Here is a 15,942-nt window from a genome sequence, read left to right on the forward strand (position 1 = left end):
ATGGCTAGTAATATCAATGGATTGGTTGGTTATTAAGTTAACTGGTTATAAAAGTTGTTTCTGGTGTTCAAAATGCGACAGGTTCAAGTGCCACTTAATTCAACGAGTTCTAAATTTCAACCAGATCCGGTTTTGTGGCTAATAAAACGACTGTGTCTCAAAGATTCAATAAGGCGTGTGCTGTACATTGCTGCAATCCCAATTTCTATCAGCCACCGAATCAGCAGTCAACATTTATCCGCAGCTAATACGGAGTTAACGTATACATTAACAAAAATACAAATGCACCTATGAACATGCTAAATGTTCCGACATGGCCTAGACAAGGTACAGGTGTTCCGCGACTTGTGAATCCAGCACAAACATGGAACAACATTACTGTAAGAAAAATTAACCATGGAGGACTATACAAATATGGTTCCAGAATAGAAGAATGAAAGAAAAATATATTTTGACGGATCACTTAGAAGTTAAACTTGAACGTGAACTTAACTCCGCCATTGCCGGTCCCAAGCCCGGATGCAAAAGGAGGAGGTCAAGGAGTATTGACTGTAAAACTAATGTGAGCTAATCCGCGCAGTAAGGCTACCAGGAGCCGTGAACCATTCGCTTAGAAAGTATGGCTCTGTGGGCACTTAGAAGAGTCTGAAGAAAGTAGCACGACTGCTTCTTCGCCAGATATAGGCCCGCTTTCAGTAAATCACAACAATACATTCAATGAACTGCTTACTGAACGAAACCAACATGCACAATCTTCTTTCTATCGTGCCGATGTATGGGCTACAAACGATACTTCCGCCCCTACACCAAATGGAATCGTGTAAATACAATTTTTCGAATTTGCCTCAGCAAATTCTAACGAGGTTCAGTGGAATCAAGAAGTAACTACAAGCGACGGTGTGCTGCAAGTGCTTTAGGTAATTATTTACTTTTCAAATTTGTGATTTGCTCGAAGAGTGTTTGTGTATTTAGTGAAACGTTGGTAGTGTGGTTAGTGGTTGGTGAGTAGATAGCAGAGTCCGTAGACAACACAACACGAATACCGCCATCAACTTTGGAACACGAGTTCTAAGTCTCAATTGTATACTATAACAACTGTTCATTTCACTCATTTCAAATTGGAACAAATTACAACTTCACGCCAAAAATAGGCCGGATAGTGGTACCTATCCGTGCGGGCCCACAAGTCAAGTTAGCGCCAGCGTTTGTCATAGATAGCGACAATGTTAAGACTGTGAAATGACTGCATCCTACTGAGAAGTTGTGATATATTTTTTTTAAACCTCTTCTGAAATATTTGTTAGCAAAACAGTCAATTTAGAATTAAAAAAAAATCAAACTTTCTGTACGATAAAAAGATAAATTATATTGATTAATTCGTTACTACTGTTTGTGAAGCTTACAGTTCCGTGAATAATTTATTTTTGATAAACTGAACAAATAGATCTGAAAATATTAAAAAAATAAATTTATTTACAGACTTCATCTTACAATCATCAGGAACAGTCTAATCTAAGCTCTGCGATGCCGGTAAGCCCCGTACTCAATAACACAGAAGCACAACACGAGAAGAACAACGCAAATGGCGCAAATGATTTTATATTTCATGATGTACATGTCCATGATGTCAGCAACACGAATAATGCAAATGGGTTATCAACCAAAAGTATATCGATTGATCAATCGAATCCAGCATAAACATGGAACAACATTGCTGCAAACAAAGTTAACAACGGAGGCGCCAAAAAACCAAAGCGTGTGAGAACAGCATTCACTAGTAACCAAATGGCGGAACCAGAGCAAGAATACACTCGCACAAAATACCTAGACCCGGCACGTTGCTTGGAGCTGGCGGAAATTTACAAAATTACAGCTCAACGAGAGGACTATAAAAATATGGTTTCAGAGTAGAAGAACGAAAGAGAAAGAGATTTTGACGTAGCACTTAGAAGAGTCTGAAGAAACTAGCACGACTGCTTCTTTGCCAGATATAGGCCCGTTTCCAGTATATTACAACAATACATTGACCTAATGTTTACTGAAGAAACCAACCAGCACAATCTTCTTTCTATCATGCCGACGTATGGGCTACAAACGTTACTTCCGCCCCCGACACCAAATGGAATCGTGTAAATACAATTTATCGAATTGGCTCAGTCCATTCTAACGAGGTTTAGTGGAATCAAGAAATAACTAAAAGTACGGTGTCCTGCAAGTGCTTCCGGTAATTATTTACTTTTCAAATTTGTGTTTTGCTCGAAGATTGTTTGAGTATTTAGTTAAACGTTGGTATTGTGGTTAGTGGTTGGTGAGTAGTTAGCAGAGCCCGTAGACATCACCACACGAATGCCGCCATCAACTTTGGAACACGAGTTCTAAGTCTCAATTGTATACTATAACAACTGTTCATTTCACTCATTTCAAATTGGAACAAATTACAACTTCACGCCAAAAATAGGCCGGATAGTGGTACCTATCCGTGCGGGCCCACAAGTCAAGTTAGCGCCAGCGTTTGTCATAGATAGCGACAATGTTAAGACTGTGAAATGACTGCATCCTACTGAGAAGTTGTGATATATTTTTTTTAAACCTCTTCTGAAATATTTGTTAGCAAAACAGTCAATTTAGAATTTAAAAAAAATCAAACTTTCTGTACGATAAAAAGATAAATTATATTGATTAATTCGTTACTACTGTTTGTGAAGCTTACAGTTCCGTGAATAATTTATTTTTGATAAACTGAACAAATAGATCTGAAAATATTAAAAAAATAAATTTATTTACAGACTTCATCTTACAATCATCAGGAACAGTCTAATCTAAGCTCTGCGATGCCGGTAAGCCCCGTACTCAATAACACAGAAGCACAACACGAGAAGAACAACGCAAATGGCGCAAATGATTTTATATTTCATGATGTACATGTCCATGATGTCAGCAACACGAATAATGCAAATGGGTTATCAACCAAAAGTATATCGATTGATCAATCGAATCCAGCATAAACATGGAACAACATTGCTGCAAACAAAGTTAACAACGGAGGCGCCAAAAAACCAAAGCGTGTGAGAACAGCATTCACTAGTAACCAAATGGCGGAACCAGAGCAAGAATACACTCGCACAAAATACCTAGACCCGGCACGTTGCTTGGAGCTGGCGGAAATTTACAAAATTACAGCTCAACGAGAGGACTATAAAAATATGGTTTCAGAGTAGAAGAACGAAAGAGAAAGAGATTTTGACGTAGCACTTAGAAGAGTCTGAAGAAACTAGCACGACTGCTTCTTTGCCAGATATAGGCCCGTTTCCAGTATATTACAACAATACATTGACCTAATGTTTACTGAAGAAACCAACCAGCACAATCTTCTTTCTATCATGCCGACGTATGGGTTACAAACGTTACTTCCGCCCCCGACACCAAATGGAATCGTGTAAATACAATTTATCGAATTGGCTCAGTCCATTCTAACGAGGTTTAGTGGAATCAAGAAATAACTAAAAGTACGGTGTCCTGCAAGTGCTTCCGGTAATTATTTACTTTTCAAATTTGTGTTTTGCTCGAAGATTGTTTGAGTATTTAGTTAAACGTTGGTATTGTGGTTAGTGGTTGGTGAGTAGTTAGCAGAGCCCGTAGACATCACCACACGAATGCCGCCATCAACTTTGGAACACGAGTTCTAAATCTCAATTGTATACTATAGCAACTGTCTCTCATTTAAAACTGGAACGAATAACAACATCACGCCAAAAATAGGCCGGATAATGGTACATAGCCGTGCGGGCCCACAAGTCAAGTTAACGCCAGCATTGTTCATAGATAATGACAATGCTAAGACTATGAAATGACTGTATCCTACTGAGAAGTTGTGATATAAATTTTTTAAAAACATCTTTTGAAAAATTTGTTAGCAAAATAGAACATTTAGAAATTTAAAAAATCAAACGTTCTGTACGATAAAAAGATAAATTATATTGATTAATTCGTTACTACTGTTTGTGAAGCTTACAGTTCCGTGAATAATTTATTTTTGAAAAACTGAACAAATAGATCTGAAAATATTAAAAAAATAAATTTATTTACAGACTTCATCTTACAATCATCAGGAACAGTCTAATCTAAGCTCTGCGATGCCGGTAAGCCCCGTACTCAATAACACAGAAGCACAACACGAGAAGAACAACGCAAATGGCGCAAATGATTTTATATTTCATGATGTCCAAAATGCTGGGAGTCCTCAACAGAGCGAAGCGGTACTTCACGCCTGGACAAAGGCTTTTGCTTTATAAAGCACAAGTCCGGCCTCGCGTGGAGTACTGCTCCCATCTCTGGGCCGGGGCTCCCAAATACCAGCTTCTTCCATTTGACTCCATACAGAGGAGGGCCGTTCGGATTGTCCATAATCCCATTCTCACGGATCGTTTGGAGCCTCTGGGTCTGCGGAGGGACTTCGGTTCCCTCTGCATTTTGTACCGTATGTTCCATGGGGAGTGCTCTGAGGAATTGTTCGAGATGATACCGGCATCTCGTTTTTACCATCGCACCGCCCGCCACCGGAGTAGAGTTCATCCATACTACCTGGAGCCACTGCGGTCATCCACAGTGCGTTTCCAGAGGTCTTTTTTGCCACGTACCATCCGGCTATGGAATGAGCTCCCCTCCACGGTGTTTCCCGAGCGCTATGACATGTCCTTCTTCAAACGAGGCTTGTGGAGAGTATTAAACGGTAGGCAGCGGCTTGGCTCTGCCCCTGGCATTGCTGAAGTCCATGGGCGACGGTAACCACTCACCATCAGGTGGGCCGTATGCTCGTCTGCCTACAAGGGCAATAAAAAAAAAAAAAAAAAAATGTACATGTCCATGATGTCAGCAACACGAATAATGCAAATGGGTTATCAACTACAGGTATATCGATTGATCAATCGAATCCAGCATAAACATGGAACAACATTGCTGCAAACAAAGTTAACAACGGAGGCACCAAAAAAACAAAGCGTGTGAGAACAGCATTCACTAGCAACCAAATGGCGGAACTAGAGCAAGAATACACTCGCACAAAATACCTAGACCGGGCACGTCACTTGGAGCTGGCGGAAATTTTACAGCTCAACAAGAGAACTATAAAAATATGGTTCCAGAATAGAAGAATGAAAGAGAAAAAGATTATGACGGATCACTTAGAAGAGTCTGAAGAAACCTGCACGACTGTTTCTTCATCAGATTTAGGCCCACTTCCAGTATATCATAACTATACATTCAGTGACCTAATGTTTACTGAACGAAACCGACGAGCACAACCTTTTTCGATCGTGCCGACGCATAAGCTACAAACATCACTTCAACTTCAGACAGTAAATGGAATCGTTGCCAGTTCAACAGGAGCTCCCGGGATAGAGCTCTAACAACTAACGTTACAAGAGTTTGAGGTTAATTAGCCTATTGGAAATTCAATGCAAGCGAGCACACCGCCCATGCCGAATACCAATAACATGACCTGGAACTTATCCTGGATTTACAGTATGAACACCGAAAATGAATATTGTTGATCTGTGATTCGAAGAAATTCTAATCTGACTCGAGTAATCTCCGACTACAGATCGCAGTGGCAGTGTCACCCAACCGCATGGATTCAACGATTACTTGTGATTTAAAATTGTGTCTGTTGTCTACTGGTGACGTGATATGGCTAGGAATATCAATGGATTGATTAGTTATTAAGTTAACTGGTTATAACGGTATATTAATTGTTCCTGGTGTTCAAAACACGAGAGGTGCAAGTGCCACTTTGTTCGACGGGTTCCGAATATACCACCAGATCCGGTTTTGTTGCCGATAATACGCCGGTGTCTCAAAGAGTCAATAAGGCGTGTGCTGTAAATAGCTACAATCCCAATTTCTATCATCAGCGATTACAAAGGAACTGACTTCAGCCACCGAATCAGCAGTCAACATTTACTCGCAGCTCAAACGGAGCTAACGTATACATTAACAACAACACAAATGCGCATATGAGCGTGCTAAATATTCCGACATGGCCTAGGCAAGGTACAGGTGTTCCATTACACCTGAGTCCAGCACAAACATGCAACAACATTGCTATCAACAAAGCTAACAATGGAGGCGCCAAAAAACCAAAGCGTGTGAGAACAGCATTCACTAGCAAACAAATGGCGGAACTAGAGCAAGAATACATTCGCACAGAATACGTAGACCGGGCACGTCGCTTGGAGCTGGCGGAAATCTTACAGCTCAACGAGAGGACTATAAAAATATGGTTTCAGAATAAAAGAATGAATGAGAAAGAGATTTTGACGCAGCACTTAGAAGAGTCTGAAGACACCAGCACAACTGCTTCTTCGCCAGAATATCACAATAATACATGCAATGTCCTAATGGTTACTGAACGAAACCAACCAGCACAACCATCTTCGATCGTACCGACATATGAGCCACAAGCGTTACTTAAGTTTTCGACAGCAAATGGAATCGTTGCCAATTCAACAGGAGGTCCCGGGACAGAGCTCCAACAATTAAAGTTATAAGAGCTTGAGGTTGATCAGCCTATTGGAAATTCAATGCAAGCACCTTGAACTCATCCTGGATTCACAGCATGAAAACTAAAAAATTTTAAACATGTGATTCGAAGTATTTTAAACCTGACGCCAGACTACAGATCGCAGTAGCAGTGTCGCCTAACTGCAAACGACAAATAATATTGATTCACATATTAAAATAATCGTTAGCAGTGGATTCAAGGATTACTTGTGATTTAAAATTGTGTCTGTTGTCTACTGCTGACGTGACAGTGCTAGTGTTACAATTGCATAAGATTATAGTCGTACGCAATATTAATGAATTGATTGGTTATTGGTTTTAGTCAATCGTACCGTATGGTGTGTGAACTACGTTAATTTAAGTTAATAGATTGTGTGAGCTACTTTAAGAAATTTTGTAAATAAGTTTTGACTTGTAATTGTATCAAATGACTTTAGTGGTGGTGGGAAGTGCTATTTATTTACATCATGTAGTAGCTATAGATAAGTAAGTACTCCATATTATTATGTAATGTAGTTTCGTTTAAGAATTAAATTAGTTTAAGATCTATTCTTGTTAAATGTAGTATTTGCAAGGGTCTCTAGATACTGTTTCATTCCACTTAAGTTAACACTTGTTGAAACATTAGGTCTAGCTTACGTCAATCCCATACTTTTATATACGTACTTTTTACAAATGTTAAGACCTGAAGTATGCATGTATAAGTATCCAGATACATTTTTAGATTATATTCATTTTTATAGAATAGCTAGTAGTATCACGTGACTAATTTGTAATTGTAAATGAATGAAAAACTTGTCAGTTTTCCGTTGTAAAAGTCAAGGTCTCATTTCAGTCCAATAATAATATAGTATTATAATTTTTTTGTAAAAAAACAAACCAGTAAATACACTTTTGTATTTACGAGTATAATAATGTTATTTTTAATAAATTTATGTTATTTAGGTAGACACATGTAAATATCTTCGGACTAGTTGGTGAGCACTTAGAACACGTAAAACACTTTAGTACTTAATAATAATATGATGCCATGTTTGATTTTTTTGAGGTGTACATTAAATAAATGTTTAATTTTTAATAATTGCTTTGTTTTTTTCTCTCCTATTGCATTCAAAAATTTATAAGTACTTAGCAACGTTCGATGGGGCTTCAATCGGACTATTCTGTTGCTTCGCGTTGCAGAACACACGCATAATAAATAAATAAGCCTTTATTGCTTTTAGAGTTTAACTTATTTAACTAAACATAAAATGATAACAATAGAAGTGAGAAAACTATCAAATTAACTTAAACTAAAACATATCTCGGCATTCGGCTTATCTCTCCTCTTAATAGCTTGTCTTTCGACAAAGGCCTCGTCTAAGGATTTCCATTTGCTTCTGTCCTTTGCTGTACGTAACCATCCTGGCCCAGCTACTTGCTTCAAGTTATCTTCCCATCGCTTTGGCTGTCTTCCTCTAGTTCTTCTGTTTTCTCTAAGGTACCGTTCCGAGTAGGGTTCCGTTATTATTCTAGTACATTTCTCTTTCTTTTCTTTCGTAATATGTCCCGTCTAGCGCCATTTTAATTTTCTGCGTATTGATTGAACTTTTCCAAATTTAGTCTCTCCTTTGATCTTTTTTAGTTCTATTTTATCCGTCTTCTTACTCCCAATACGCTTCTCTCTATCTCATTCTGACATACATAATAATATATTATAATAAATTTATTTTATTGTTTTTCAGTTAAGGCCCATGTCTGGCATCCGTATGTAAGACATGGCAGTATGCAAACATTGAAGTCTTTTCGTTTCTGTGTCATAGGCATTTCTTTATTTTTCATTACTTCACTCAATTACCAGAACGAATCAATCTGAAGACCAAGTGTGTACTATTCTTCTTTCTATTTCTTTCTGCATGCTCTCTGCCAGTGATAATAATTGGCCCAGATAAACGTATTCACTTACGTTAACCAATTTTTGTCCGTTTTTGCTCCTATTGCCATTGCCATGTCTTCCTACAATGTACTCTTCGCCACTACGACATTCCCCAATTTGTCCATTAAAATCACCCATTATTATTATATTTTTGTGAGTAGTATCAACAGTACTTTGTAATTTTTGGAACACTTCGAACAAGGACCTCTTTGTCTCTGGTGCCGCAATTCCAAGGAGTATCCCTGCAACCTTCCAAGAGTATTGGGATACTTGGGGTCTATAGTTCGAGTGGTGTATAAATTCGGAGTCATTTGGAGGGCAAAGCTAAGTTAGCTTAAAAATGCTGGGAGTCCTCAACAGAGCGAAGCGGTACTTCACACCTGGACAAAGACTTTTGCTTTATAAAGTACAGTACCGGCCTCGCGTGGAGTACTGCTTCCACCTCTGGGCTGGAGCTCCCAAATACCAACTATTTCCATTTGACTCCATACAGAAGAGAGCTGTTTGGATTGTCGATAGACCCATTCTCATGGATAGTTTGGAACCTCTGGGTCTGCGGAGAGACTTCGGTTCCCTCTGTATTTTGTACCGTTTGTTCCATGGGGTGTGCTCTGAGGAATTGTTTGAGATGATACCATCATCTCGTTTTTACCATCGTACCGCTCGCCACCGGAGTAGTTTATCCATACTACCTGGAACCACTGCAGTCATCCACAGTGCGTTTCCAGAGATCTTTTTTGCCATGTACCATCCGGCTTTGGAATGAGCTCCCTTACACGGTGTTTCCTGAGCGCTATGACATGTTCTTCTCCAAACGAGGCTTGTGGAGAGTATTAAACGATAGGCAGGGGCTTGGCTCTGCCCCTGGCATTGCTGACGTCCATGAGCGACGGTAACCACTCACTATCAGGTGTGCCGTATGCTCGTCTGCCTACAGGGGAAATAACAAAAATGATAATTAAAAAAATACTTGAGGTTTTAATGCTACAGGAAACAAAAAAACAAAGTAATTTTTAAATATAAAATATTTATTCATTGTACACCTCAATAAAAATCAAACATTGCATCATATTATTATTAAGTACTAAAGTGTTTTACGTGTTCTAAGTGCTCACCAACTAGTTCGAAGATATTTACATGTGTCTACCTAAATAACATAAATTTATTAAAAATAACATTATTATACTCGTAAATACAAAAGTGTATGTATTTACTGGGTTTTTTTTTACAAAAAAATTATAATACTATATTATTATTATTGGACTGAAATGAGACCATGACTTTTACAACGGAAAACTGACAAGTTTTTCATTCATTTACAATTACAAATTAGTCGTGTGACACTACCATCTATTGTATAAAAATGAATATAATCTAAAAATATATCTGGGTCCATAAGGACCCAGACAATACAATACAATGTTTTAATACTTCTAAAATTAACATTTGTGAAAAAGTTGGTATGGTATTGACATAAGCTAGACCTAAGCTAGACCTAATGTTTCAACAAGCTTTAAGTTTAGTGGAACGAAACAGTATCTAGGGACCCTCGCAAATACTAAATTTAACAAGAACATATATTAAACGTATTTTATTCTTAAACAAGACTACATTAGCTACAGTAGCTCACATAATCTATTAACTTATAATAACGTACTTAACATAGTGACTGTTGACAAAAACCAAAAACCAATCAATCCCTTGATATTGCGTACGATTATAATCCTAGGCAATTGTAATACTAGCGACATCACGTGAGCAGTAGACAACAGACACAATTTTAAATCACAAGTATTCGTTGAATTCACCGCTGGCGACTATTTTAATAATGTGAATCAACACTTCCACTACGATCTGTAGTCTACCGTCAGGTTAGAAATACTTCGAATCACAGGTCAATATTCTTTTCGGTGTTCATTCTGTGAATCCAGAATGAGTTCCAGGTCATGTTATTGAGATTCGGCATGGGCGGTGTGCTCGCTTGCATTGAATTTCCAACAGGCTGATTAACCTCAAACCTAGTAACGTTAATTGTTGGAGCTCAGCCTGTTGAACTGGCAACGATTCCATTTGCTGTCGGAGGCTGAAGTAACGTTTGTAGCCCATGCGTCGGCACAATCGAAGAATATTGTGCTGGTTGGTTTCGTTCAGTAAGCTTTAGGTCACTGAATGTATTGTTACGATATACTGGAAGCGGGCCTAAATCTGGTGAAGAAGCAGTTGTGCTGGTTGCTTCAGACTCTTCTAAGTGCTCCGTTAAAATTTTTTCTCTTACATTCTCTATTCTGGAACCATATTTTTATAGTCCTCTCGTTGAGCCGTAAAATGTTCGCCAGCTCCAAGCAACGTGCCCGGTCTAGGTATTTTGTGCGAGTGTATTCTTGCTCTAGCTCCGCCATTTGGTTGTTAGTGAATGCTGTTCTCACACGCTTTGGTTTTTTGGCACCTCCATTGTTAACTTTGGTTACAGCAATGTTGTTCCATGTTTGTGTTGGATTCACAAGTCGTGGTACACCTGTATCTTGTCTAGGCCATATCGGATCATGTAACGTAGTCATATGTGCATTTGTGTTGTTGTTAATGTATACGTTAGCTCCGTTTGAGCTGTGAATAAATGTTGACTGCTGATTCAGTGACTGAAGTCCGTTCCTTTGTAATTGCGGATGACAGAAATTAGAATCACAGCACAGTACACGCCTTATTGCCGCTTTGAGCCACCGGTGTATTATTTGGCAACTAAACCGGGTCTGGTGGGAATCTGAAACCCGTTGAACAAAGTAGCACTTGCACCTGTCGCGTTTTGAACACCAGGAACAATCGATATACCTGCAGTTGATAACCCATTTGCATCATTCGTGTTGCTGACTTGTACATCATGAGGTATAAAATCATTTGCGCCATTTGCATTGTTCTTTTTGTGTTCTGCTTGTGTGTTATTGAGTACGGAGTTTTCCGGTGCGGACATCGCTGAGATTATATTAGACTGTTCCTGATGATTGTAAGATGAAGTCTGTAAATAAATAATTTTTTTTATTATTTTCTGATCTGTTTGTTCAGTTTATCAAAATAACATTTTTCACGGAACTGTAAGCTTCTCAAATAGTAGTACCGAATAACTTGATTTAATTTATCTTTTTATCGTACAAAACATTTGATTTTTTTAATAAATATATAAATTTACAGACGAGGTTTTAAAAAATATATAGGTATTACAACTCCTCAGCAGTATGAAGCCGTTTCACTGTCTTAACATTGTCGTTGCCTGTGTACAACGCTGGCGGTAGCTTGACTTGTGAGCCCGTGCGGATAGATACCACTGTCCTGCCTATTATTGACGTGAAGTTGTAATTCGTTCCGATTTGAAATATGAGACAGTTCTTATAGTATACAATACAGACTTAGACCTGGTGTTCCAAAGTTAATGGCGGCATTGGTTAGGTGATGTCTACGGGCTCTGCTAACTACTTATCTACTACTAACCACACGACCAACTTTTCACTTAATACGCAAACACTCTTAGAGCAAAACACAAATTTGCAAAGTAAATAATTACTTACCGAAGGCACTTGCGGCACACTGTCGCTTGAACTCATTTCTTGATTCCATTGAACTTCGATACGATTAAATTGAGGCAAATCCGTAAAATTGTATTTACACGATTCCATTTGCTCTCGGAGGCTAAAGTAAGATTTGTAGCTCACATTGTCATGTCGTCACGTTCGAAGAAGGGCATGCTGGTTGGTTTCGTTCAGTAAACATCAGGCAATTGGATGTATTGTTGTGATATACTGGAAACGGGCCTAAATCTGGCTAAGAAGCAGTCGTGCTAGTTGTTTCATACCCTTCTAAGTGTTCCGTCAACATATTTTTCCCTTTTATTCTTCTGGAACCATATTTTTATAATCCTCTTGTTGAGCTGTAAAATTTCCGCCAGCTCCAAGCGACGTGCTCTGTCCAGATATTTTGTGCGAGTGTATTCTTGCTCTAGCTTAGCCATTTGGTTGCTAGTGAATGCTGTTCTCACACGCTTTGTTTTTTTGGCGCCTCCATTGTTAAATTTGTTTACGGCAATGTTGTTCCATGTTTGTGCTGGATTCACAAGTCGTGGTACACCTGTATCTGGTCTAGGCCATATCGGATCATGTAACGTAGTCATATGTGCAATTGTGTTGTTGTTAATGTATAAGTTAGCTCCGTTTGAGCTGTGAATAAATGTTGACTGCTGATTCAGTGGCTGAAGTCCGTTCCTTTGTAATTGCTGATGACAGAAATTAGAATCACAGCAATTTAGAGCACACGCCTTATTGCCGCTTTGAGCCACTGGTGTATTATTGGCAACAAAACGGGGTTTGGTGGGAATCTGAAAGCCGTTGAATAAAGTGGCACTTGCACCTGTCACGTTTTGAATACCAGGAACAATCGATATACCTGTAGTTGATAACCTATTTGCATCATTCGTGTTGCTGACTTGTAGATCATGAGGTATAACATCATTTGCGCCATTTGCGTTGTTCTTCTCGTGTGCTTGTTGTTGTGCTTGTATGTTATTAGGTATGGAGTTTTCCGGTGCAGGTATCGTAGAGAATTGATTAGACTGTTCCTGATGATTGTAAGATGAACTCTGTAAATGAATATATTTTTATATTATTTTCAGATCTATTTATTCAATTTAGTTCTGTTCTTCTCAAATATGTTGTAGTTCCTCAGTAGAATGAAGCCATTTCACAGTCTTAAGATTGTCGCTATCTATGACAAACGCTGGCGCTAACTTGACTTGTGGGCCTACATGGATAGGTACTACTATCCGGCCTATTTTTAGCGTGAAGTCGTAATTCGTTCCAATTAAATGAGTGAAATGAACAGTTGTTATAGTATACAATTTATACTTAGAACTCAGGTTCCAAAGTTGATTGTGGCATTTGTGTGGTGATGTCTACGGTGATGCCAACCTTTAACCACACGATCAACGTTTCACTAAAGATGCAAACATTCTTAGAGCAAAACACAAATTTGCAAAGTAAATAATTACCGAAGGTTCTTGCGGCGCATCGTCGCGCCGAGTCGCTTGAACTCATTTCTTGATTCCATTGAACTTCGATAGGATTAAATTCAGGCAAACTCGTAAAATTCTATTTACACGATTCCATTTGCTCTCGGAGGCTAAAGTAAGATTTGTAGCTCACATGCCGTCACGTTCGAAGAAGGTGGTGCTGGTCAGTTTCGTTCAGTAAACATTAGGCAATTGAATGTATTGTTGTGATATACTGGAAGCGGGCCTAAATCTGGTAGGAAGAAGCAGTTGTGCTGGTTTCTTCAGACTCTTCTAAGTGCTCCGTCAAAATCTTTTTGTCTTTCATTCTTCTATTCTGGAACCATATTTTTATAGTCGTCTTGTTGAGTTGAAAATTTTCCGTCAACTCCAAGCGACGTGCTCGGTCCAGGTATTTTGTGCGAGTGTATTCTTGCTCTAGCTCCGCCATTTGGTTGCTAGTGAATGCTGTTCTCACGTGCTTTGGTTTTTTGGCGCCTCCATTGTTAACTTTGTTTACAGTAATGTCTTTCTATGTTTGTGTTGGATTGTATTATATTATTATATTATTTTCCATGATTGTCGTGGTACACCTGTACCTTATTTAGGCCGTGTCGGATCATTTAACATACTCATATATGCATTTGTGTTGTTGTTAATGTAAACGTTAACTGCGTTTGAGCTGCGAGTAAATGTTGACTGCTGATTCGGTGGCTGAAGTCCGTTGCTATGTAATTGCTGATGACCGAAATTGGGATTATAGCAATTTAGAGCTAACGCCTTATTTCCGTTTTGAGGCACCCGTGTATTATTGGCAACAAAACCGGATCTGGTGGAAAATTTGGAAACCGTTGAGCAAAGTGGCACTTGCACCTGTCGCGTTTTGAACACCAGGAACAATTGATATACCTCTATATCTAGTTAACTTAATAACCAATCAATCCATTGATGTTTCGAATATAACACTAGCGATATCACGTCAGCAGTAGACAACAAACACAATTTTATGAATCCATGCAGTTGGGTTACACTGCCACTGTAATCTGCAATCGGCCGTCAGGTTTGAAATGTTTCGAATCACTTTTCGGTAGGCAGCGGCTTGGCTCTGCCCCTGGCATTGCTGAAGTCCATGGGCGACGATAACCACTCACCATCAGGTGGGCCGTATGCACGTCTGCTTACAAAGGCAATAAAAAAAAATAAAAAAGAATCACAGGTCAATATTCACTCTCGGTGTTCATACTGTGAATCCAGGATGAGTCCCACGTCATGTTATTGGAATTCGGCACGGGTGGTGTGCTCGCTTGCATTGAACTTCCAGTAGGCTGATTAACCTCAAACTCTTGTAATGTTAATTGTTGGAGCTCTGTCCCGGGAGCTCCTGTTGAACTGGCACCGATTCCATTTGCTGTCTGAGGTTGAAGTAACGTTTGTAGTCCATGCATCGGCACAACCAAAGAATATTGTGCTGGTTGGTTTTGTTCAGTAAGCATTAGGTCACTGAATGTATTGTTGTGATACATTGGAAGCGGGCCTAAGTCTGGTGAAGAAGCAGTTGTGCTGGTTGCTTCAGACTCTTCTAGGTGCTCCGTTAAAATCTTTTTCTCTTTCATTCTTCTATTCTGGAACCATATTTTTATAGTCCTCTCGTTGAGCTGTAAAATGTCCGCCAGCTCCAAGCGACGTGCCCGGTCCAGGTATTTTGTGAGAGTGTATTCTTGCTCTAGCTCCGTCATTTGTTTGCTAGTGAATGCTGTTCTCACACGCTTTGGTTTTTTGGCGCCTCCATTGTTAACTTTGTTTACAGCAATGTTGTTCCATGTTTGTGCTGGATTCACAAGTCGCGGAACACCTGTACCTTGTCTAGGCCATGTCGGAACATTTAACATGTTCATATGTGCATTTATGCTGTTGTTAATGTACGCGTTAGCTCCGTTTGAGCTGCGAATAAAGCATGACTGTTGATTCGGTGGCTGAAGTTTGAAGTTTTTGTGTTGTGCTTCTGTGTTATTGATAACGGGGTTTTCCGGCATCGCAAAACTTAGATTAGACTGTTCCTGATGATTGTAAGATGAAGTCTGTAAATAAATATATTTTTTTATTATTTTCAGATCTATTTGTTTAGTTTATGAAAAATACATTGTTCACAAAACTGTAAGCTTCTCAAACAGTAGTGATGAATTAATCAATATGGTTAATTTATTTTTAAGATTATTATATTATGTCTTTAATTTCTAAATGCCCATTTAGAAATCCAACTTGCTAACAACTAACTTCTGAAGTCGTGGTGGCCTAAAGGATAAGATGTCCGCTGCATTCCTGTTGAGCGATGCACCGGTGTTCGAATCTCAAGCGGGTACCAATTTTTCTAATGAAATACGTACTCAACAAATGTTCACGCTTGACTTTCACGGTGAAGGAATAACATCGTGTAATAAAA

The 15,942-nt window shown here is 39.0% G+C and overlaps 4 protein-coding genes and 2 pseudogenes across 4 annotated transcripts in view; 3 read left to right on the forward strand and 3 right to left on the reverse strand.

Annotated features, from left to right (window-relative positions):
• On the forward strand, positions 1-4,953 carry LOC101741221 (homeobox protein pnx-like). The gene is given in 6 exon segments (XM_062669238.1): positions 1-24; positions 1,480-1,860; positions 1,862-2,021; positions 2,024-2,224; positions 2,787-3,531; positions 4,089-4,953. Coding segments are annotated over 4 exon segments (675 nt in total). The 3' UTR covers positions 2,134-2,224; positions 2,787-3,531; positions 4,089-4,953.
• On the forward strand, positions 3,093-5,993 carry LOC101741362 (homeobox protein Hox-B2-like; annotated as a pseudogene).
• LOC101741499 (homeobox protein Hox-C3a) overlaps positions 5,627-15,942 on the forward strand; it is a 21,068-nt gene continuing 10,752 nt past the window's right edge. The window contains 2 exon segments of the mRNA XM_062669239.1: positions 5,627-5,680; positions 5,934-7,044. Of these exon segments, the coding sequence (XP_062525223.1) occupies positions 5,627-5,680; positions 5,934-6,593 (714 nt within the window). The 3' untranslated portion in view covers positions 6,594-7,044.
• Positions 10,362-12,066, reverse strand: LOC101741640 (homeobox protein Hox-B4-like; annotated as a pseudogene).
• LOC101741927 (homeobox protein Hox-A1) lies at positions 13,634-14,216 on the reverse strand (the record flags this gene model as incomplete). The annotated part of the gene is given in 3 exon segments (XM_021350834.3): positions 13,634-13,759; positions 13,762-14,055; positions 14,058-14,216. Coding segments are annotated over 3 exon segments (579 nt in total), but the record flags the coding sequence as incomplete, so codon positions are not given.
• The window catches only part of LOC101740881 (homeobox protein Hox-D3), a 1,759-nt gene continuing 536 nt past the window's right edge, over positions 14,720-15,942 (reverse strand). The window contains exon 2 of the mRNA XM_004930517.4: positions 14,720-15,580. Within this exon, the coding sequence (XP_004930574.4) occupies positions 14,720-15,580 (861 nt within the window). The remainder of the gene's footprint in view (positions 15,581-15,942) is intronic.

Source organism: Bombyx mori, chromosome 6, assembly GCF_030269925.1.
Source record: "Bombyx mori chromosome 6, ASM3026992v2".
In the NCBI taxonomy this organism is placed as follows: domain Eukaryota; kingdom Metazoa; phylum Arthropoda; class Insecta; order Lepidoptera; family Bombycidae; genus Bombyx; species Bombyx mori.